We start from the raw sequence: 23,967 nt of genomic DNA on the forward strand, positions 1-23,967 counted from the left end.
GGAGCATAAATTACACATGGCCCATAGAAAAATGATACGCCGTGAACATAACGCAGATGCCTGGAATTTTTCGGTAGAGAATATCAGCTAGAGAATGAGGAGCAAGGCATTGTACACCAAAAAAAAAATGATTTCAAAGCTGTAAAATTATGTATTAAAAATAACAACTTCATTTCCCTATTCTTTTTAATACTAAAATGTTAATACATATATAGGATAAATATTTTTCTTTTTACTTGTTTTAAAAGTGCAGTGACTCCCTCAGTGTGACCGTTCCTTTAAAACGTAGCCATATTTAAGGTTATTTTGGGTTAAGTTGCTGCTCGGTATTTACTGTCAAATTTTGTTGTGATTATTTTATTTCGACTGTACTCATCATTTATAAAATCCCTGGCGTGGGGATTGCTCTGCTGCTTTTGGCATTTATGGTCATCAGCGTTTTCGGTCCGAAAAATGAAGTTAGCCTCGCGCTGTCTCATATCCGTTTCCAGTCCCCTGCAAACTAATCGCGTTACAATGAAAATTGATGATGCCTTGCTAAAAAAAAAAGAAAACAGAGCAGCGAACCTAAATCCAAAATACGAGAAATACGAGGCCAAAAGCGTTAGTTGAGTTGGCCAATAACTATGCAACATATTTGAGGACCGCAAAAGTGGCCGGACGATGTCATTGACTTCGTTGCCGTTGCAGCCACTTAAATTCAATTGACTCAATCCCCCAGCAGCAACAACAAATGTTTTGGCAAATATTGTCAACCGAGTCGAGTGGGTGAACGGGGGAGAAGAGTGTGCGGTGGGTGGCGTAGGAGAACCAGACAAATACGGGCGTGGGGGCGGACTCAGTCCAAAGTTAACAAAGTTTTCGCAACGAACCAAACCAGAAAACCAAACAACAACGGCGACAGCAGCTGCAATAGAAGAGACACACTGTTAAATCGATAAATTCGATAAGCAATCGAAATCATATCCCGACCATAGATTAATTGAAAAGTTGGAAAAATATGTATAGCCATCTGTAAATATTGGCGTTAAATCAATGATATTTATATATATGCTATCGATATATTTCCATAAGTCATTAAGTTTTTTCCTGTGTATTGCCGTTTCGTGTTCATCGCTTTGGCTACTTAACTATGCAGTTGACCGGGCCCAAAAGTGTGGGCAATGAAAATGGAACGAGACCCGCGATTTTTCTGTGGCCAGTGTGTGCGTGTATACAACAATTGAGCCCAAAATGTGGAACGCATTTAATTGAATTGAAAAACTAAACAGACAAATTGAACGAAGCGAATTGAAATGCAGTGGACATACCCTAGAAATTGGTAACTTTGGAAAATCCAAGCAGATAATTTTTGTTGGCCTTATGATGTTCTGTATTTTACATCCTTATGGTCATCAAATTTTCATATTAATTTTTTTTCTATTTATTTAAGTATTTGTGTAAACTTTTTTATTTTAATTAAGTTCATTAATGTAAAATTGTTCTCAAAATGAAAACTTTTTTTAGCTATTAGGTAGAAAGAAACCCTTAAAATTGTATAAACCAAATTTAATTGTTGTTCCTGTGTTTACTAGCGTTAAAACGCAAATGTGTGTGTGTAGAACGGCGGCTGAGTTTCGTGTGTGTGTATTTGGGCCGTTAATATGATGACGCTTAAACATGGCTAAAAAGCATTAAAGCAGGCAAAGTCAATTAGAAAGCCGGCGACAGGGCAATGATCCATGCCTCCCCTGCTCAATCTCCGATAATGCAACCCCCTTTTCTAAGCCCCTGGCAGCCAATTTGTGGGCGGGCATTGCCTGTAAGTGAATCCAATCCATATTTGTTGGAAATTGCGTTTGACTCTGGTGTTTCGCTTCACCTTAAATGCTTTTCCCCAAAATACAAGCATTTGATGAAACTGATTTTGGTTGCACTCACAAAAAAAAGGATGAGTTTAAGAAATTCAATATTTAGCTTAAGTTAAGTTAAAAAAATATTTAATTTTGATTGAAAGTTTAAGTTTGATTCAAAGAATATTTCAGTGTGAAAAGGAATAATGGGCAGTAAAAATCTTTACATATTTTTTTGTATACAAATTTTCAGTGACATAAACATTAGTCGATAGATTTTATGTTGATATAAAACTATTCTGAAACTTTTGATATTAAAAATATATGGATATTTTCCTCAAAATACATATTTTATAACATAGACCTGAAGATATTTTTCGTTGTATATAAGTGATATAGATTCGTGTTATTATTTCTTAAAAAATATGTACACATTTGTGACACCATATTTATTCCGTTTGACATTCAAGTTGAATTTATTACAATGAATAATTTGTTTTTAATTGTTAAAGAACTAAGTATGTTGTTTTTTTTTTTAACAATTTACACATTTGTGCCACCAATGCCAGTATAATGTTTAACATTCAAGTTTAAGGTGTTGAAGAATTAAGTGTATATATTTTCCTATGTGCAGTTAAGCGAAGGGTTTTTGTTTGTCAATTTGGTTGAATTTAGAAACGTGCCTGGCAAGCAATTGAGACGATGCCTACACGGTGATCCCTTCGGCTTTCAATCCTTTACCTTATCCCAAAACCTTCGACTGGGGGAAACGCCCCAGAAGCCAAAACATAAGTTTATTTCTAAACGGATTTTTCGATGTCGCAAAGCTTGAAGCGCTTCCATTTGGGGGTAAGGCTTAAAAAAAATATTTAGAGCGCATTAGAGGAAAGGCTTCAAATACGGATAGACAGGCATTTATCGTAAACATCAACTGCCAGAGCGGCATGTCAAGGATTTCCTGGTCCCCGGGCATTTAAGCCAACATGACACCTCAAGCAAATCGTGGGGGTTGGGCTTAAATAATACCCATAGACCATATCAATATTGGCCTAATGGCCACGACAACGACCACGTTAGCTAGACATAAAAAGCAACGACAACTCTCTCTTTCCCAAAAGCAAGTACAAAAAAAAAGAAACAGAAGAAACCCAGACAGACGACATTGCGAAATGGTAAATGCGAAATTCTAATCCAATTGAGTGGCACAGACTGCAATAATCATAAACAGATATTAGTTATTTACGGTCCTCGCTCGAGTATTAATCCCTGCCCCCCCGAAAACCAAATTTGGTAATTGCCTCAATGGGCCATGACCGAAATTCTGGCCAAGATTTTGGGCCTCACCTAATTGCAGTAGTAACCGCTTGGTCGGATATTCTCGTAATGGCTCGCAACGAGTTCAAAGCCGACTTGGCCCTGTCTCCAATAGTTTTTCATTAGCCCGGGCAAAAGTATAAGCCCCTTTTAAGTCTAATTAACTGCTAATAGGCAATGAATCATTATAACTCAAATTCTGGGCGGCACGGCTGACGAGCGACGAAAGTGGAATGGTTAGTCCCCCAAAATTGTCGTGTGCTCACCACCGAAACACATCGAAATAAACTTACAGGCGGGGTGAAAAAGGGTTTAAAGGAAGTCCGACAGAAAATACTCTTATTTCCCTTAATTTAGTTCTGAAAAATAGCATTACAGAAAAGTGACCAAAAACCTGGAGTTCTAAGTTCATAACTTTTCTTTCCGGCCTCCGATTTTAAAATGGTATACCTTGAAGGTCTTGTAGCTTAGGTCTCTACAATTCTACATTAAATTTCTTTTTTTTAATTTTGAAAGGTTATTTTTACGCTATATATCCTTAATCAACTTCCGAAAAATAGAATCCCTGAAAAGTGACCAAAAACCTACATTGTTAATTCTATAACTTTTCTTTTAAGCATCAGATTTCGAAGTGGCATGTCTTAAAAGTCTTGTGGCTAAGTGCTCTAAAAAACTGCATTTAAAACTTGGTTTGTAATTTCGGGTCGATTTTTTGCAATTTTTATGATGTAACCCCTTTCTTAATTTCCGAAAAAATCGACTTTGCAGAAAAGTGACCAAAAACCTGCAGTTCTAAATCCATAACTTTGCTTTTAGGCCTCCGATTTTAAAGTGGTATATCTTTAAAGTCTTGTAGTTTAGGTCTCTAAAATTGTGCATTTAAATTTTGTTTTTAAATTTTGAGTTGTTATTTTTACGATAAATAATTTATTTCTGAAAATAATTTCAATTCCCAAAATTTTCGAATGAACAAAATTTAAAATATTTTTATATATTTATTATATTTAAAATAACAAAAAACCGGACGTAACGAAAGTCAAAGGAACAAAAATTATCTAAATTGAGAAAAAAAATATTTGGATTTGCTTCGTTTTTTTTACCAGTGTAACATAATTCTTTTGTTCAAATATTTCACAGAAAATGATATTAAAAACAATACCTAGTGTACAATTAAAATGTATTTTATAACATTACAAGTTTTTGTCTATTGTGCACACTTAAGAGCATTTAAGGGAAGACGCTTTTGGCCTGATCATCATTACTGCACGTCTTAGGACATCACTTAACCATTTTAGTGTTGATGTCCTCAGATCGCCATATTTGCCACACAAATTGCTAAAAAGAAAAATCCAATTAAAAGGACGGTAGTTAGAAAGATTTGATATATAATGAAAATAAATGAGCAGCTTAATGTTTTCATTAGAAGATCGTGTTGTGTGAAACACATAAGTAATTTAGATAGTATAAAGAAATTAACATTTATATTAAGTAAGGTTAAGTCAAAAGTTTGCCATTCAGTTACTCTTGATTAATATCATCATGCAAATCAAAACAAGTTTCTTAGGACTTATCGACACACCTTAACTTTCTTAATACAATATATCTTAATCGGGACAACAATTCTTTAATGATTTTAAATAGGTGTCATGGGACTGTTCTGGGTTGAAAGAAATTTCTTTAGAAATTCATTATTGTCCTAAAAGCTTCCAATGACAAAAACATTTATCGTTCTTTATGCCTAATGGAACCAATAATTTATGAAATTTATGAAAACTAATTACCTCTCATGGCAATCATTGTACCACCAAGCACCTTCATATCTTGAAGCACAGTTTACGTTGGAAACATCATTCTTCCGATCCTTAGTGCTAAACTGCATGCCCAGATGATAAGCGAGACCATCACCGGCGTTTCCAGAATCTAAGCCCAAAGATTGCAAAGTGTAATTGGTACTCTCGGGGCCAACTTTAAAATCGTCATATAGTTCGTAAGATTGCTTGCTGCCCAAGGAAGTCACGAGTACTAGTAGTTCATGGGGCTCTGATGAGGTCATAGCATGAATTTTATCTAGGCCCAAGAAGAATTCGTTGTTCAGCTGGCCAAATCCGTGTTTGTAGTCCTTCCATTCGCGGTAGAAGTTCTCGCTTCCATCGCTTCGCCTCAGAATAATTGTCCAGCCTCCATCATAACTCCGTTGATCGCAGGCCACCTGAAAGGGGGTTTCACTGTACTCGGGCACACGGATCCAGAGTTTGGTGCTCTTCAATGACTCGGAACAGCTGGTGGGGAACGAATTGGCCACACAAAAATCTTTTCGTTCTTGTTCACCACTATAAAGACATATCATTAAATACATTTTTTTATCAGAAAAATATTGGGATTATATATAAATACTACTATTTTAAACATAAATACTTACCGCACAGCAGCGTCGTTAGATATTTTTTCAGACGAATTACTATCTTGGCTGGCCGAAGCTATCGAAATTAAAAAGAACAAGAAAGAAAGCAAACTTCGGCAAGCCGAAGTTCATATACCCTTGCAGCTATTGCATGAATTAAATACTTTTGAAAACATTTAAATTATGATTTACTTCAGTATATACTGAAAAACAGTGAAGCTATGATGATTTGCCGCTCAATTATGAGATAGTTATTTTATATATTTTTATTAGTTCTATGGGAGCTATATGATATAGACGTCCGATTTTGATAAAATTTAAACCATAATTCTGAAATAATTAAACATTGCCATATGTCGAAGAACTAAACAAAAAATTAAAAAACAGAAAAGTTATAATTTTTTTTCATTTATTTCTCCGATTGTTCCTATGGGAGCTATATGATATAGTCGTCCGACTTTGATGAAATTTAAACCGTAAATCGAAAATATTTAACCATTATTAAATGTCGAAGAACTAAACAAAACATTAAAAAACAGAAAAGTTATAATTTTTTTTCATTTATTTTTCCGATTGTTCCTATGGGAGCTATATGCTATAGTCGTCCGATTTTGATGAAATTTAAACCGTAAATCGGAAATATTTAACCATTACTAAATGTCGAAGAACTAAACAAAAAATTAAAAAACAGCAAAGTTATAATTTTTTTCCTTTATTTTTCCGATTGTTCCTATGGGAGCTATATGCTATAGTCGTCCGATCCGGCTCGTTCCGACTTATATACTACCTGCAATAGAAAGACAACTTTTGGGAAAGTTTCATGCAGATAGCTTTAAAACTGAGAGACTAGTTTGCATATAAACGGACGGACAGACGGACAGACGGACAGACGGACAGACGGACGGACAGACGGACATGGCTAGATCGACTCGCCTAGTGATGCTGATCAAGAATATATATACTTTATAGGGTCGGAGATGTCTCCTTCACTGCGTTGCAAACTTCTGACTGAAATTATAATACCCTCTGCAAGGGTATAAAAATAATATTCCCAAGCGCAACATTTTTTGAACAGGGTTCTGACAAGACTGAACAAAATTGTCCATGAAATTCACCCATTTATAGTGTTAACAATTATTACAAATTTCTAAGAAACGTTTCTATTCATATAAATCGATAAGATAAGATGCGAAATATTGATAATATAAAATATACTCATATATTCGGCTGACGAGCGACGAGCGCCGAACTTATAGGCGGGGTGAAAAAGGGGTTTTAAGGAAGTCCGAAAGAAAATACTCTGCACTCGAGCCGAAGAAATATTCCAAACTGTTACTGACTACTGAATTCAACATTATGCATTTAAGCCATAATTAATTTTTGAAAAATAACATTACAGAAAAGTGACCAAAAACCCGCAGTTTTGAGCCCATAACTTTTCTTGGTTGGTAATTTCGGGCCGATTTTTTTGCAAATTTTGTGATGTAACCCCTTTCTTAATCTCCGAAAAAAACGTCTTTGCAGAAAACTGACCAAAAACCTGCAGTTCTAAATCCATAACTTTTCTTTCCGGCATCCGATTTCTAAGTGGTGTATCTTAAAAGTTTTGGGGCTTAGGTCTCTAAAACTCTGCATTTAAATTTTGTGCTGAAATTTAGAGTTGTTATTTTTACGATATAACTCCTTAATCAATTTCCGAAAAATAGAATTCCTGAAAAGTGATCAAAAACCTACAGTGTTAATTCTATAACTTTTCATTCAAACATCTGATTTCAAAGTGCTATGTCTTAAAAGTCTTGTGGCTTAGTTCTCTAAAAATCTGCGGTTAAAACTTGGTTTGTAATTTCAAGACGATTTGTTGCAAATTTTGTGTTGTAACCCCTTTCTTAATCTCCGAAAAAATCGTCTTTGCAGAAAAATTGCCAAAAACCTGCAGTTTTAAGTCCATAACTTTTCTTTCAGGCATGAATATATGATGTCAAAGTCATATATCTCTTGTGGCTTAAGCCTCTAAAAATCTGCATTGAAATTTTGTTTGAAAATTTATAGTTAATTAATTTCTGAAAATTAATTTCAATTCCAAAAATTTTTACATGAACAAATTTTAAAATATTTTTATATTTTTATTATATTTTTGTTCAAATATTTCCCAGAAAATTATATTAAAAACTATACATAGTGTACAATTAAAATTTAATTCATATCATTACAGGTTTTTGTGTATTGTTCACACTTAAGAGCATTTAAGGGAAGACGCTTTTGGCCTGATCATCATTACTGCACGTCCTAGGACATCGGTATACCATTTTAGTGTTGATGTAGTTCGATCGCCATATTTCCCACACAAATTGCTATAAGGAAACAAACCAATTTAACGAAAAACACTTAAACAGATTTGATATATAATGAAAATAAATGAGCAGCTTAATGTTTTTATTAGAATATCGTGTTGGTGTCAAAAAAATCATATAGTAAAATATGTGCGAAACACTTTAGTAGTTAAATAGTATAAAGAAATTAAAGAATATATTAAGGTTAGTAAGGTTAAGTCAAAAGTTTTCCATTCAGTTACTCTTGATTAATATCATCATGCAAATCAAAACAATATTAATCCCCAAGTTTCTAAGGACTTATTGACACGCCTTAACTTTCTTAATACAATATATCTTAATAGGGACAACTATTCTTTAATGATTTTATATAGGTGTCATGGGACTGTTCTGGAAAAATTGGGTTGAAATTTCTTTAGAATTAAATTATTGCCCTAAAAGCTTCCAATGACAAAAACATTTATCTTTCTTTATGCATGATGGAACCAATAATTTATGAAATTTATGAAAATTAATTACCTGAAATAGCATTCATTGTACCACCAAGCACCTTCATGTTTTGTAGCACAGTTTCCGGTGGAAACATCATTGTTCCGATCTTTAGTGCTAAACTGCATGCCCAGATGATAAGTGAGACGATCTGTGGCGTTTCCAGAAGCTAGGCCCAAAGATTGCAAAGTGTAATTGGTACTCTCGGGGCCAACTTTAAAATCGTCATATAGTTCGTAAGATTGCTTGCTGCCCAAGGGAGTCACGAGTACTAGTAGTTCATGGGGCTCTGATGAGGTCATAGCATGAATTTTATCTAGGCCCAAGAAGAATTCGTTGTTCAGCTGGCCAAATCCGTGTTTGTAGTCCTTCCATTCCCGGTAGAAGTTCTCGCTTCCATCTCTTCGCCTCAGAATAATTGTCCAGCCTCCATCATAACTCCGTTGATCGCAGGCCACCTGAAAGGGGGTTTCACTGTACTCGGGCACACGGATCCAGAGTTTGGTGCTCTTCAATGACTCGGAACAGCTGGTGGGGAATGAATTGGCCACACAAAAATCTTTTCGTTCTTGTTCACCACTATATGGACAAATAGTGTATTTTAGAACCATTAAATAAATTTTGTATCACAAAAATATTGGTATAATATATAAACACTATTATTTTTATTGATCATTCAAAATACTTACCGCACAGCAGCATCGTTAGATATTTTTTCAGCAGAATAACTATCGTGGCTGGCCAAAGTTAATGAAAATAAGAAAAAAAATAATATCCCCAGACGCAACATTTTTCTAACAGGGTTCTGACAAGACTGAACTAAATTGTCACGAAATTTACCCATTTATAGTGTTAACAATTATTACAAATTTCTAAGAAAAGATAAGATTTATATTTCCCTGGTATATATTGATAATTTAAAATATATTTATTTATTGGCGTTAATCAAAGAGGACTCTTAACTGATAACTTCAATTAGAATTACTTATTAAAATAGGAACTTTTCAAGATTAAAAAGTGAGGCAGGCGCTTGTCAATTTTTAAACCATTTATTAGTTTATACAGCCAGAGAAGAGCCCCATAGTAATGTTAAACATTGAAATATTTGAGTGTAACATTGTAACATTCAAAATAAAAGCTTACTTAAAATAAAACTAAAAACATGATAATGTAATTATTAATATATTTAATTGGTTTGTGGCTTAGGAACTTCTTAAGATTAAAAAGTGAGGCAGGCGCTTGTCAATTTTAAAACCATTTATTAGTTTATACAGCCAGAGAAGAGCCCCATAGTAATGTTAAACATTGAAATATTTGAGTGTAACATTGTAACATTCAAAATAAAAGCTTACTTAAAATAAAACTAAAAACATGATAATGTAATTATTAATATATTTAATTGGTTTGTCCAATAAAAAAATTGAAAATTAACATTTGTTTAGTTTTAAAATTAAATTTTTGCATACTTAAAATCAACGGACTTTGATTTAAACACAACACCCCGAAAATATTTAATACAAAGTGAAAATATTTGGACTTACCATCATTTTTCTCTGGGTGTAGAATAAGGAATATTATCGTACCCAGATTTCAAAAGAAAAACCCTCTAATGATTATCGTTTATAATCTGTATTTTACTCTTATTTATTTCCTACTAATTTCGAATGACTATGGCCAATCCCTTCAGTAATTCAATATGCCGGCCTCAAGCCGTTTAACCCGAAAAGCGTATCATAATTTATAAATAAAGTGTGACTAATGCCAATGAAAGAGGACCCAAAGTAGAACTTCAACTCCGCCGAGTGTAACTGCAATCCATTAAGCAATAAAATTCATTCATTTATTATTTATTATGATTACAGCCCCATTGTTTTTCCTTATTTTCTCTCCTTTTGTGGGTGGCAGACTTTAAGTGGTAATTACAGGGAGCCACGCCCACACATGAAAAGGAAATGGAAATGGAAATCATAAACATAAAGCTAAGAGGCGGCTGGCAAATGAGCCAGATCCGAAAGGAGTGTATATAGAAGGGGGCGGGGCCGGTCAGGCTAAGCAGATCATAAGCGTAAAGTGCTCTCAGTGGGTGGAGAAAGCAGTAAGGAGAGAAGAGAAAGCCAGGAAAAAGGGGTGGGGGTCTATCCTGCGTAACAAATGCAATAAATGCGAAAAAGGACTCGCCAACAAATGGCGACAAGGAAATCAAAGAAAGGCAGCCAGATGATGAAAAGTTGAAGAGGGGAAATTATGAAAGTGAGGGAAATCAACTCATAAATACCCATTATTATTTATTTATGTACAATTTATTATTACTTAATTTGTGAACTAAAAAAACAACAAGATTATATCTAAAATATATATAGGAATAGGAATACAAAATATTTAGTCATAAAAAATATATAAACAAATTTTTGGTCGAACCGAGTTTAAGCTTTGCTTATTTACTTCATTCTAAAAGTCTGGAAGAATAACTACAAAATAATGGCTTGCTTTTTTAAATATCATAAAGTAAAAATATACATGTAATCTAAAAATTATTTGTTATATATTTTATGAACTAATATGAATATATTTTTAAGAACTAATAAAATAAAAAAAAATGTTAATTAAATAATCATTATCTGCTAAAGGATTCAAGTCCAGTTTAGTTATTAAACGTCCCCAAAAACATCTAACCATTACAATAAATGGGTATCGAAAAACTTTCCTTGCACTGGACCACAAAGAACTTTCCAAGGCATAATAATAATTCGTAAATTGATTGTGTTTAGTGAAGTTTGAATAAATCCAGCGAATGAATGGGAGGAGAAAGCAGCAGACGGAATCGGCAGGATAATCCACTAAAATTTACAACAAACGGAAACAGCAACAGGAAAAAGTCAAGCTGCCAAGGCATCTAACAAATAAAAATAAATTTCTTACTCGATGAGTGCAAAGGACTGTGGATACCAAAAAAGCAAGAAAGGAAAAAAAAGAATTCAGAAAACCGAACATATGCGCGTTGATGAGTTACTGGGTGGGAGTATCTGTAGAATGAAATAAAAATGGGGAAGCAAAGCAAAACTTATGACTGTCAGCAGATAAAGCGAGAAAGCGAGGTCGAAGTCTGCGGAAAACCCCTCGATTTTCCTACCCTCTTTCCCTCCAGCGCATGGACTATCAAAGTGAAATGCTAAAGCAGCCAAAAATCCACGAAATAATGGCAGACACAACATGGAAACAACTGCGACGACAACGCATGAGATGGCATAGGATCAAGGGGGGATATAGCAAGGCAGGAGGAAAAAAACTGAAAAAAGTGACGACACTGAAAAAATCATAGTTCAATAAATAAATATTTTCCGCTTCAAAAATTTAAATTTTAAACAAGCCAGTTTGTTGATTAATTAATTAAGATATAAATATGTATTCATAAAATATTTATTTATCTTTAAACTTGTGTTTTTGATAGTAATAGACTAAGAAGTGAGTTGCATATTTTTACAACACACAAACACAAATTTTTGAGAACATATAAAATATACACTTTTATATCAACAACTTGTATCAGTATAAGTTTGTATAAGTTTGTTATAATAAATTTTTAAACACAAATTTTGAGAAAACCATTTTATACATATTTTTTGATCAACAACTCTTAGCTGAAAGTTTTTTCCGTGCACGTTGAGTTGGTCACCATGCAAGTGATAGTGAAAATCCTAGCTGGAAGCCACGGTGTCATTGTCTTGCCCACCATTGCCATTTGGTGTCATTTGGCATCATCATCAATATGGCTAAAAGGACAATGCGTTAAATGCCAAGCTGCAAGCTGGAGATGTGCCACGCCCCCGTTTCATACCCGCCCCCATCTCCATAGGTGACATCTGGGCAATGAGTGCGCATATTGCGTTGTGTGTGTTCGGTAAGCTCTCGCAATTGCTTTCGGTTTTTTGGACCTCACATGGGGGAAAAAACGAAAGAAAAGATGCTGGAAAAAGAGAGGAGCCATTAAAAGTACTTCGAAAAATGCCTATGGAATGTTTTCCTCTACATTTCCTCCTTGCGCCTTCTGCTTATCATCGTCTTTGGTTTATTTTTTGCATAAAATTGATTTGGTGTGGCAGATGATGCAGCAGTTTCAAAGAACGAAAGACCTGTGCACTTAAAATCAAAAATCAGATATCAACCAAACGTTTTTAAAACCGAAACAAATAAACTTCCTAAAATTTTTTTTTTTTAAATAGATTTTTATACAATTATTATTTTAAGGTTAATTTAACGAAAGAATTGGTAAGGTATAAAACACTACTTTTACTTTTATGTATCTTACATTTAATTAACATGGTTCTTTACTTAGCTACACGTAAAAAAACAATGCATACTTTTAAGTGCAAGTGAAAAAACATTTTCCCAGCATAATCCATACTTTGATCTAAAACTAATGAGAAAGAATAATGAACTTTTCTTTTTTAAGTTTTTATTTGTTTTTAAGTAGCTAATTAAGAAAACCAATTTTTAGGAGGGTAAATGTAGCTAACATCCAAGGGTTACAATTTATCAAGCAACAAAATTAGAAATTCTTTTGGATTTGAAAATTTATTAAGTAATAAAGTTCAAAAATGGTCTCAGTACATTAAGTGAATTCAATTTATGTTTTTTGTGCTACTAAATATCGAGTCAGCTTCTGATTCTTTATGATTATACATAGCTCACTGGCCACTCCTTAACCCCTCACAGCCTTAACCCCTCACATACTTCGCTTTTGGCCAGAAGACTATCTATCGACAGTTTGCACAAATGGGGCCATAAATATGCATTGTGTCACATTAGAGTGTGTGCGTCTGTGATCGAGTGTGTGTGCGTGCGGGAGTATCTGTGTGAATATCTGTGTGAGTTGGCTATATGTCACTGGAGGTTAATAGATTTTCCTTTAGCGTGTCAGCGGGGTCATCGCAAACTCCAGGAGGGAAATGGGAAAACAGATACAGGGGTAGATGCTCCTAGAATAGGGAAATCTTAAGGGGCAGTAGGGGTAAATGGACAGGCGCTTCCGGCCAGAAAGAAAACACCGCTATGAACGTTAACTTTTTCATTCGCAAGTGCTGCTACACGATGGGAGGTAAAGTTATTCCCTGAGACTTATGTTTGGTTTTATGGCTAATAAGGTTATATGTAAAGATCTGAAAAAAGGCAAACTAAAACTGAAAAATGTTGTATATATTTAAAAACCTTTTATAAAAATATATACACAAATGTTTGAATATTTAGTAATAATTAATAATTTAGTCATAACACACTATAACTTATAAGAAGTTGTAAAATATTAATTTAATAAAAGGTGGTTTTAAATAAAGAAATGAGGGCTTCCAGTTTTGTATTTTTATTATAAAAGAACATATATCCAAATTTAGTATTAAAATATATAACAAAAATATATTTGAACATACAAATAATAAACATATTAATAGCAATTGATTAAAATTTCTTAAAATAAATAATACAAACAAACAATCCATAAGCTAATAAAAAATAAACTAAGCTAAATGGGCTCTTAATCTTAGACGCAATCCCCACACAAATCACATGATTAAATCCCATAAATTCTATTTCGAATGGATAACCAAAAGTTGATCAATGGCCAACCGAAATTTAAGCGAAAGGGGGCCAGGTAATGGGCACAAATCTGATGAAATTTAATTGCCAGACGCCCAAATTCTCAAATTCAACTCCTTTAACAAAGACATTCGAGATTTGGGCATTGCGTGAGCGAAGTTTTTCCCGAGTTTTCCTTTTACGTATTTTTCCCTCCAAGAGGCTGTGTGGAGTTTTTATTACGAAAAAAAAAATAAAGGGATGAAGGGGGGGCAGCAGCTAATGGATTCTATTTAACTTCCACTGACTGCTAATGGATTTTTCTTGACCCCAAATGAAAATGCGCATCGAAATGCGATTGAAAAATGCTTATAAAAAATAGAAAGAGGAAGTACCATAGAGTGTATAATGGAACAAAAAAAGAAAATTACCAGCAACAAACGAAGCTAAATGAATTGAAAATGGAAGTGAAATGCAATGCAGAACATGGAGGCGGAAATGCTCCACCTGCAAGTAAGCCAAGTTATTCTGTGTTAACTTAATTCGAGCGCTTTTTAAAGTTATCTGGCTATCTAACTTTAAAGTGCACAGTATAATGGGACCCGGCAAATAATTACAAATAATTCTTAATTTTGATGACCTCAACGAAAGGAGCTGCTGAAACACCTGAAAAGGGGCCCAGAAATAATGTCCAAAATAAAGTTATGCTTCAACAATTTTTACTTTACGACTATTCTTCTTCTGCGGTGTAGGTGGGAAACAATGCAACACTTTTCTGAAAATTCTCCCACCGAAAAGCCGAACTGAAGAAGCGAAAAGTCGGCTGAAATAAATCAACTTCCGCTTGGCTAGCCGCTGGGTCCAAAGAACTCAATAAAAAAATTTAAGAAAATGGATACCGTATTTGGATATACCCTGAAACATTTAAAGGCCTTTTTTGCCTACATATTTTTTAAAAATAAGTTTATTCTCATTGATAAATAAATTAAACTCCTTTTACAAGTAATTTAATGAAGGATTTCATGGGAAATTCAAGTATTTTAAATTATAGTATTGCAATAAAATGAAGAGATATTGATTTTATTGCTTAATAGCTATTTTTATATATATTTTATTTGCTTTTAGTAATAGGTATATACGTTTTTTTGTGAATATAATAAATATTATTAGATAGACACATTTTATTACGATGTTATAAAATCAATTTGATATTCTCAATATAATAGTTTATACCTTGGTCCATGGTTTAAAGTGATTTTTAAAAACATCGACATACCAGAAAAATTCAAAAAATGGAATTATTCACAATTCATTATGTTCTATTAAAGCTCATCTGTTTAGCAAATGGCAAAATACATGCCAAACCGAGCATACCCACAAAAGATGGGCCAAAAAGGGCGTTTGAAACAAAAGTGAGAAGTCAAGAAGGCCTTTCGGCGACCCTCTGACATAACTCCGAGTCAGTCACTCATCAGTGGCAAGAAACCTGGCCACCTGTGGCCAGCGAAAGAGACGGCACTAGGCCGCGTGAAAGAGACGGCAAGAGAAGAGGTGGTAGAGAGAGGTGCATCGGCGTTCCGCTTGAGATGCACTTACCTATGGTATAGTATGCTTTGCATATAAGACAGGCATCCGAAAGACAACAAAAACCTGACCTAACCAACGGCAACTTCCGGTTTCTCGAAGCGCGTTGAAAGTCAGTCTGTTTCTCTGTCGCCATCTCTTTCGCCTCTTCTATCGCCCTCTCTTTCACCATTGTTGAGCACTTCACACACATACAATAATCATTTCACATTACGGTAAGATAATGATTTCATTATGTATTTTTCATGTTATTAATTATATATTTTACCCTCGCCTCGCGGAGCGTTGGAAAATAGTGGGAAAATAATTATCGGTCTACAATAATTTTCCTCCTTAAGACAATATCTCATGCTGGTAATTGTATGTGTGCCCCCTTGTGAAAAGGAAGTTGAAGTGGGCTCGAAAAGAAAATACATGGCATCTCCTAACGACAGTTGCGTGTTTCTTGATCTTGGACCAAAACTTGTATCATCTTTCAGTTTGCCGGTGTAGGATGCTAAGATGGGTTTTTAATGGCATTAGAAAATGTACTGCGTTGTCTTCGGTTGATAAAGAAAATCGGTGATGCGATCAGTGACCCTGAACTTCAACTGTGTAATAAATAAAAAATAAAATTGGGGTTAAGTAACAAAGAAATTCATTGCATGTGCTTGGCGTATATGAATTTAACTTTATTATCTTTAAGTGAAGCTAAAATATTAAAAGAAGGGCGATGAATAAAATTTAAATTAACATAAAATATATGAAATGTAAGACACAGTTGTTCATATTTTTAATGCTTGATTTTTTAGATTAGAAACACAAACAAAAAATAAAACGGGGGTTACAAATGTCAGGAATTCATAGTATTTTATCTTACCACATTAGAATTTTATTGACAATCCATTAAAATAAGTAATTAGGAAAAATACAACAATTCTCTAACTTTAGCTCTAAGCTGTACAGCTATATAGGTTAAATACTTTTATCTGGTTTTCGATCAATCAAAGATAGAACTTTCCACCTTCAGGCATATTAATATAAAGCAAAGCAAACCTTAATACCCGAATCCAAATAAAGGCCAGCTCATTTTATTTGGTACATTTTCTTTGATCTTCAGATGGTATTTTCATTGGCGCCAGATTTAAGTGGATTATGGGCGTGGTAATTTGCCACCAGCATAAGATGGTAATCAATCAAAAATAAGATAGAAGTCGTTACAACAATAATAATTGACGATCAATTTCTTTATGTTAATTTAATATCTGCTAAATAATAAAATATTGTTATTTTTTGTTGTGTACTTATTTTAAGAACCATTCTATTAACACTTCCATCAACTTCAGTAGCCAAATGTCCTGTCAAATCGAAATGGTAATTGTGGTCAGTAAACTTCATTTGTTTTCATTGACCGAAATCAAATGTTTCGATTTGTTTGTTGCTCTTCTTGACTTTACTATTGAACCGCAAATGAAGTCACTCCTGCACAAAAGGAAATGCACATGCACATGCACATCGTAATAAGTCACGCACAATTGCACAACCACTCGACCACCCCTCGCCCGCCTTAACCCCCGACTGCCCGACTGCCGGCAATTGTTGTCTGTCCCCGAGGTGAAGAGAAGCCAACAAGAGCAATTATTAACCATAAACAATTGAGAAGTTCCCACAGTTTCGTTTCGAGAGGGTTTCCCTTGAGCAAAGAGCAGCTGAACAAGCGGGAGGGGGTTCCGCCTTTAGGGGGTGGGACCTGTAGCAGGTGCACACGGGGGGTGTTGGAGGGTTAAAGGTTCTGGATGAGGGTGAGGGTGAGTGTGAGTGTGAGTGTAACCAAAGTGAAACCCAAGGAAAACTTGTTGAGCTGGACGACGTTTTCGTACCGCTTCGTTGACTTCTCACCAGCCGTGGTTGTGGGTTAAGGAAAAGGAAAACAAGGAGCATGGGGGGTTAAAGAAGACGATCAGGGTGCAAGGGTCGAAAGACATATTACTTAACCCAGGGGAGTCGCCGGGAATGGTCTTCATCATCATCGCCAGCCATCAACAATGCTGAAACAAAATATCTGTTAACAAAACACAAGGTGGAAAACTGATGGGGGCTGCGGTGGGTTAACTGCGGGTGACAGGGGGTTAAAGAGGGTGGTTGGCGAGCAGCAGGAGGTCGTCACACGGTCACAAATAAATCACATAAAATATCAATTTCACAATGAATGGTGAGAACTACATTCGCCACCTAAAAATAGTATTGAACAAATGACAAGAAATTATATTAATATTAATATTAATATTAATATTAACATTAAATGGTGAGAACTTAATTAGCCACTTAGAAGAGGTATTTAAGACAGAAAATCATGTTGATATTAATTTTATTTAAAAAGTTTGTTTTGTTTACAAATCACAAATCACATTAAATTTAAATTTTACATTAAATGCTATGGACTAAATTCGTCACTTATAAACCGTATTGAATATATAACAGAAAATTCTAAAAAGTTAATTGGATAATTATTCATTAAATGGTGGTCATCTAAATAAAATTATTAAGTATAAGACAGAAGTAATTTAAAAACAAATATTAATTGTGATATTACTAAAATCAATTCAATTCAAGAAATAGTTACTTTAAAGTCAATTTTAGTTGTCAGAAACATAATAAGCTTAATATGATAAATAGATTTTATGGTCCTCTTTATAATACTTTCCCTTGAACCCAGATATGTTTTAATGATTTTATTTTACATCTTATGTGCTCTAAATATTCGCAGTGCAGCAACTATTTCAATTGAGTTTTCTGTTGGTTTGGCTTCTCCTTCGCCTCCGACAATAAACAAAATCAAATTTCTATAAACAAAAACAGTTGGCTGCAATTGCCAAATGCCAAAAAGGGTCATCAGGTGAGCAAACAGAGGCAAAAATAACACAAAGAGGAAGGATCTCGGCGTTGGCTCAAGGGGTTGTCCTGGCAACCTGGAGACCAATTAATTGCAACCATGAAAAAACAGTTGACGGTCTTCCTTAAGTAAGCAACTGATGGTTGTGGGGGTGGCAAGGAAGTGGAAAATGTGGAATTGGTGAATCGGGTTTTCCACTTCAAAAGGAGTCATTGACTCAAAGAGGGTGCGGTGAAAAAAAAAAATTAAGAGGAGTGGAGTGGATGATGAAGATGATAAGAACGAAGGCTACAAAGTAGTATCAAAGGCCTGGGAAGACGAGCACTTTTTAAAAGCCTCTAATGGAACCTGCAAGTTAAGCGGTTTAGCCAAAGGCAATATAATGGTAAGAATAAGGAAAAATAATACATAACAAAATACATACTGGGTAATACAAATTTAAAGTTTAAATGGCTTTTAAAAAATGAAAGACTTATTCTCGATTTATAATCAAATGTTTATTTTCCAACTTCTAAATTAATTTTCAAGCTTAAAAGGTCTTAATTTCTTACTCAAATATTTATATCTATATAATAATAGTTTTCAATGGACAAATTTGACTTAAATGGAATTCTCCTCCCTGAACCTCCTACTTAAACTTGCACTGCCTTCCCTAAAAGGCATTTCTTGCTTTGTTTGCTACTGTTTGGCAGCATTTAGGCATCACTTATCGGAGAAAATACCACGATTCATGACCAATGCCCATTTACCACTTTCGCATGCGATCTGCGATATTGCGACTTTTGGCTGGCAATTTGGCGAACTTTTGATGTTTCAATAACTAGTCGCCGTATCAGTCTGTAATCCCCGCACTTTTCCAGTTGTCCACATATGAGGTCAGCTAACGGGAACCCGGTTTTCCCCCGATTTCCCCCCCACATCTTTTCTGCACCTCAATTGGCTGCATTTTCGTTCGTCTGCGTTGGCCAAAAACGAGTCTTCTTCTTAGTTGCATGCGTCTCATAACGGTAACCGTTGGTATGAGTCTACTCGTAGCTCGTACACTTGGAAAAAATATTATGAGACCTTTTCTTAAATCATCTTTACTTGCTGGGTAATGGAAATAAATATTTTTAAAACAATAATATACAATAATATATAAATAAATTCACAAGTAACTATAAAGTTGCTTTTAAATGGGAAAATATTTCATGACGTTTTTTTTTGTTAGGAAACACATTATTGAAAGTGGATTTAACTATATTTAAAAATGTTATATTATAAATAATATATATTATATCATACAAATTTTTCATGTAGCTTTTTGGTAGGAATCACCATATCAAAACCATTAAAGCGGCATAAAAAAAAAGTTGTATAAATAATGACACATTCTGACACAGAGTCAGTTGAGCACTCACACACTGGCATATAATGGCTTTTAGAAGAGTTGGCCAAAAAATCAACAATTTATGACCAAGAAGATTATTAGCCAGTGTAAACCTATTATTGCGATTTTCAAAAGTAGAGAAGATAGGTTTTTTGATGAAAATGGATTCCTGTGTTTCCCTGTCTTTTTTGTTTACCATTTGTATTGAAGTCTACTGATAATTAAAGACAATTTTATAATTTATATTTGATTTCTGGCAGCTTATTTCAGTAAAAATGTATATTTTAATAAAATATCTAATTGGCAATGCATAACATATATTTTTAAAAAACGTAATATACAAGTAGTTTCAGAATATGCATAAAAACTCTTTGATGTAATTTTAATCGCTTACAGCTATTTATTTAATTATTCGTGTACGCATCCAGTGTTTTAAATGAATATTGTAGTTCCTGGCGCTTTTGAAAGTGCAAAATAAACCTATGTAGGATTTGTGATGGGTGCAAAATCAACAATCACAAGTTTCCAGGATGCCAGGATGCAGTCATTTGGGTGTGAAGAGCATTTCTCGGGAGAATCCGAGCATACGATGCACAAACTCTTCACAGAAATTAGACGATTTTTGGGGCTTTTGTAGGCTAAATAGGAAGGTACTTTGCTATGGCAAGGGACAGGGGGGGGGGAAATTGGGAAAATCGAGATACACAAAGTTGTTGATACATTGGCCCGAAAATTCTGGGTATTGTGGCACTTGCTCCTAATTGAGCGCCAGTTGCAGTCTGCAGTAGCCAATCCAATTATGCAGGCACACTAAACGGAAAAGCTCTGACCAAGGCATTTTCCTCATCTCCATTTCCTCCCATATCCATTTCCCCAACTCCATTTCCCCGTTTCCATTTCATTTGCCTTGAGTTGGACGGCCGCAATTGTTTGCTCAGCTGTTTGGGTATTTCGTACACGTAAAGTGTGCAGAATTAAGCCACCAACGAAAATTATTAATTTCGTGCTTAGCCCATGTTCCTTACCTTGCGGATCACTTACGTTTTCCTTCTTGCAATTAGCAAAATGCTGGGCCGAAAAACTGATATGAACACGCCCCCTTCTGCTGGCCACCAATTTTCCTTCGCCCCCCGCCTTTTGGCATTTGGATAATTGTGAACGTCGATTTTGAGGTGGGAGTGTCGGTTTTTGGCCAGCTCACTTCCTTTTTTTTCGGCGGTCGAGGGGCGCAATTAGCAACTCGAAGCGGTCCAATTTGCACAAGGCCAATAGCAGTTGAATCCCACTGACCATCGCCCACTTTTCCTCTGTTTTCCCTCCGCTTTTCCCGTTCTGTATGTGTGTGAGTGTGTGTGTGTGGAAATGAGAAATTTTTGCATGTGAGTGGGCGTTATGAGAAAGGTTTCCTGTGAAACTTCTTCGGTGTTTTGCACTGTAATTCTAAGCTGGCATTTTGGGAAATGTGAGGTGGAGGCATTTAAAATGCAGTTTAAGTGGTTCGAAAAACATTACTGGCGGTTTGTGGTAAATTTTACTTAAGTAAAAGACCAATGACCTTTGGTTTAGTTCGGAAAAAATCGTAATGCTTCTTAATTCTTATTCCGCCTTGAAGATTTTCCAAAAAAAAAAAATGATTTATTTATTTATTTTTAAAAAAAAAAAAAATATTTATTTAAATATGTAAACAGTTAAAAGACAAACAAATTTTATTTTAAAAGTAGATTTTGTAGAATATCAATTTTAAAGTGAACTCAGTTATTATTCTTCTTTTAAATTGTTAATTAGTTACACCCCTGAACTAATTTATGTTTTTATTTGAATAAGAAACTCATTAAAAGATTTTATTTAAAAGTGAACCTAAACTTTCCATATGACTGTCCTCTAAACTTCTAATAATATGCTACAAAATTGTGCAACCTTTTTGTAAAAGTAATTGATTTTGAGCCATATTCAAAATTAGTTTTCAGAAGTTTCACCCGACTCTATCCTTGAACTAAGTTTGGCTTCTATCTAATAATACAACTATTTTGTGGCTGCAAATACACACTCCCATTCTAGCGCATTTTCCACCCCCTTACCCCACATTTTCCACCCCCTTTCCCCCCATTTTCCACCTCCTTTCCACCCATTCTCCAAACCCAATGCCTTGGAGCAGCTGACTTCAAGTAGAAATTGCCTGGCAAATTGTGTTTCGCAAATGTCAAATGAAATATGCAATGCATCTAATGGATTAACTGGCTATGAGAGCCATCAATGCATCAAACTCGCTCCAAGGGAAATGACAAGGGGTTATATATTTGGGGTGGTGGCTAAAGATGTCTGATGTTTGGCCAGTAGCTGAAAAGTTACCAATTACTTTCCAGTATGTCCAGAAAAGTTAGTGGAAGTTTATATTAAATTTGTTTTATTTTCCCTGTGAACAATGCAACAAAAATTAATTAGAAAATTAACTGGGATATTTTTTAAAAATAATACCATTTGCATTGGTTTTATAAATTATAAAGAACAGTCTTTCCAGCAATTTTTTAAAATATAAGCTAATTTTGTGGCACATCTAATATAGTTAAAGAAGAAATAAAAAACTCGTTAAAAAACAACTGGTGTTACTCTTAATTTGGTTAATTTATTTGGGGCTTTTCTCTTCAAGTTTTACGGTACATAAAAAATTATTTGTTTAGTTATTTAAATAGTTTAAAAAGTAAGTACAAAAATGTAATTGAAATTACAAGTTTTTTTTTTACAAAAACGGAGTTTCTGTCCATGACATATTCTTTTCAAATATTTTCTTTGCTTTGCACAGAATTACTTTCTTTGAACAAAGAAATACTGCCTGAAATATTAGACAATGAAATAGAAAAATTTCATCCCAAGTTCTCTTTATATCCTTTTTCCCCTGGCAATTACAGAATTTTTCCCATTATGTTCTACGTTGTTTTTTTTTTTATTATTATTTACGCATCAAATTTTACGACAAATGCTTGAAAGGCCCAAAACGGATTATGTGCAATTGGAAATTAAATTAGAGAGCTGGTTGGAGGAACAGAAATTTGAGGGGTGACGAGTGGTTGTATTTTTGGATTTGAAGCAAATCAAAGCGAGAACTCAAGTGGCGGACACAGTGGGCCCCAAAAGAATTCGTGCGCCACTGTATATATGTGTTGTTTGTTATTGTTCCGCTTGCTTCTTTTTCTTCGATTTTCTGCTTGAAAAAGAAAACAAACATTTTAATTCCCATTGAGTTCCTTATGGAGCAATTTCGAATCGTTCCACGCAGCAGCAGCAGCAAAAGCAAAAAAAAATATAAAAGCTGGAGGAGGTAGCAGGAAAATTGCGTTCTAATCGAAGCGAATGAGCCGCCCCTCCCACTTTATCCCCCCGCCCCCGTTCCCTTCCCCAGCAGCCATTAAAATGCATCCCTCAAGTGCTTCTTCTTTTTTTTCTGAATGTTTCACGAATCGAATTACAACAAAAGAAACAAAAGGCAACAGAAACACACACAAAGCAATTATATAGAACTTGATTCCTGGTCGGAGGTCTCTCGTATGTGTTACAGTGAGTACTGCACAGAGGAAACTCTTTGCTATTAGAGCAAAAATAATTTAGCATAGTAGCAGAATATATGTCATTATTTAGAGTACAAGAATTGATTCATTAAAAAAAATGTAAAATTATTATTATTCCAAAAATTATTCTATTGAAAAAAAAATTCTTTTAAAGCAAACATAAGTAAGCATAGTAGCAGAATTTAAATCATAATTCAGAGTACATAGTTGGGTTTGAAAAGGAGTAATATTTTCAATTTACAAAAATTCAAAATGTTTTACCAAACTGCATTTATATAATACATTTTTTTTTTAAATATTACCATATAATTTTTAATTTTATTTTATTTTTTTGTACCCTCACTGTACTTCTATATGGACAAAGGCATACGGTTTCGACCCCCGACCGCAGGCTGAAAAAATTTTCATAGAGATTGCAATTTAGCCTCCAAACTTAACCTCGCTGCCCCTCTCTTTCTACCCCCAAAACTCTGCGTCTCTGTCTTTCGCATTTTCTTCTTCTTTTGGCAGCTGCTGATGGAGTTGGGTTCGAAAACCTCAACCCATAATTAACTTGGCCAAAGAAAAAATGGCCAAGGCAGACGACAGGCTGCACTTCGGAAGACAAAAGACTGGAGAAGATTGCGGACTGGAGACAGCAGACTG

The 23,967-nt window shown here is 34.6% G+C and overlaps 2 protein-coding genes across 2 annotated transcripts; both read right to left on the reverse strand.

The window, feature by feature from the left end:
* Nucleotides 1-4,324: 4,324 nt before the first annotated feature.
* Nucleotides 4,325-6,902, reverse strand: LOC108134677 (ryncolin-4-like). The gene is made up of 4 exons (XM_017255074.2): nt 6,847-6,902; nt 5,566-5,661; nt 4,928-5,476; nt 4,325-4,481 (listed from the first exon to the last, which is right to left on the reverse strand). Exons 1-4 carry the CDS (start codon nt 6,900-6,902, stop codon nt 4,364-4,366), a joined length of 819 nt encoding a protein of 272 aa, XP_017110563.2. The 3' UTR covers nt 4,325-4,363.
* Nucleotides 6,903-7,695: 793 nt separating this feature from the next.
* Nucleotides 7,696-9,159, reverse strand: LOC108134701 (angiopoietin-related protein 2-like). Its single transcript, XM_017255097.1, has 3 exons — nt 9,056-9,159; nt 8,397-8,945; nt 7,696-7,898 (listed from the first exon to the last, which is right to left on the reverse strand). Exons 1-3 carry the CDS (start codon nt 9,154-9,156, stop codon nt 7,781-7,783), a joined length of 768 nt encoding a protein of 255 aa, XP_017110586.1. The 5' UTR covers nt 9,157-9,159; the 3' UTR covers nt 7,696-7,780.
* Nucleotides 9,160-23,967: the final 14,808 nt, after the last annotated feature.

The sequence above is a fragment of the Drosophila elegans genome, unplaced genomic scaffold (assembly GCF_018152505.1).
Source record: "Drosophila elegans isolate 14027-0461.03 unplaced genomic scaffold, ASM1815250v1 contig_814, whole genome shotgun sequence".
NCBI classification, from domain to species: domain Eukaryota; kingdom Metazoa; phylum Arthropoda; class Insecta; order Diptera; family Drosophilidae; genus Drosophila; species Drosophila elegans.

Coding starts and splice junctions, on each gene's coding strand:
- LOC108134677 (XM_017255074.2), bottom strand. CDS start 6,902: ATGTTGAATTCAGTAGTCAGTAACAGTTTGGAATATTTCTTCGGCTCG. Junction 5,477..5,565: donor TCTAACGACGCTGCTGTGCG/GTAAGTATTTAT, acceptor ATGTCTTTATAG/TGGTGAACAAGAACGAAAAG. Junction 4,482..4,927: donor TACAATGATTGCCATGAGAG/GTAATTAGTTTT, acceptor TTTTCTTTTTAG/CAATTTGTGTGGCAAATATG.
- LOC108134701 (XM_017255097.1), bottom strand. CDS start 9,156: ATGTTGCGTCTGGGGATATTATTTTTTTTCTTATTTTCATTAACTTTG. Junction 8,946..9,055: donor TCTAACGATGCTGCTGTGCG/GTAAGTATTTTG, acceptor TTGTCCATATAG/TGGTGAACAAGAACGAAAAG. Junction 7,899..8,396: donor TACAATGAATGCTATTTCAG/GTAATTAATTTT, acceptor GTTTCCTTATAG/CAATTTGTGTGGGAAATATG.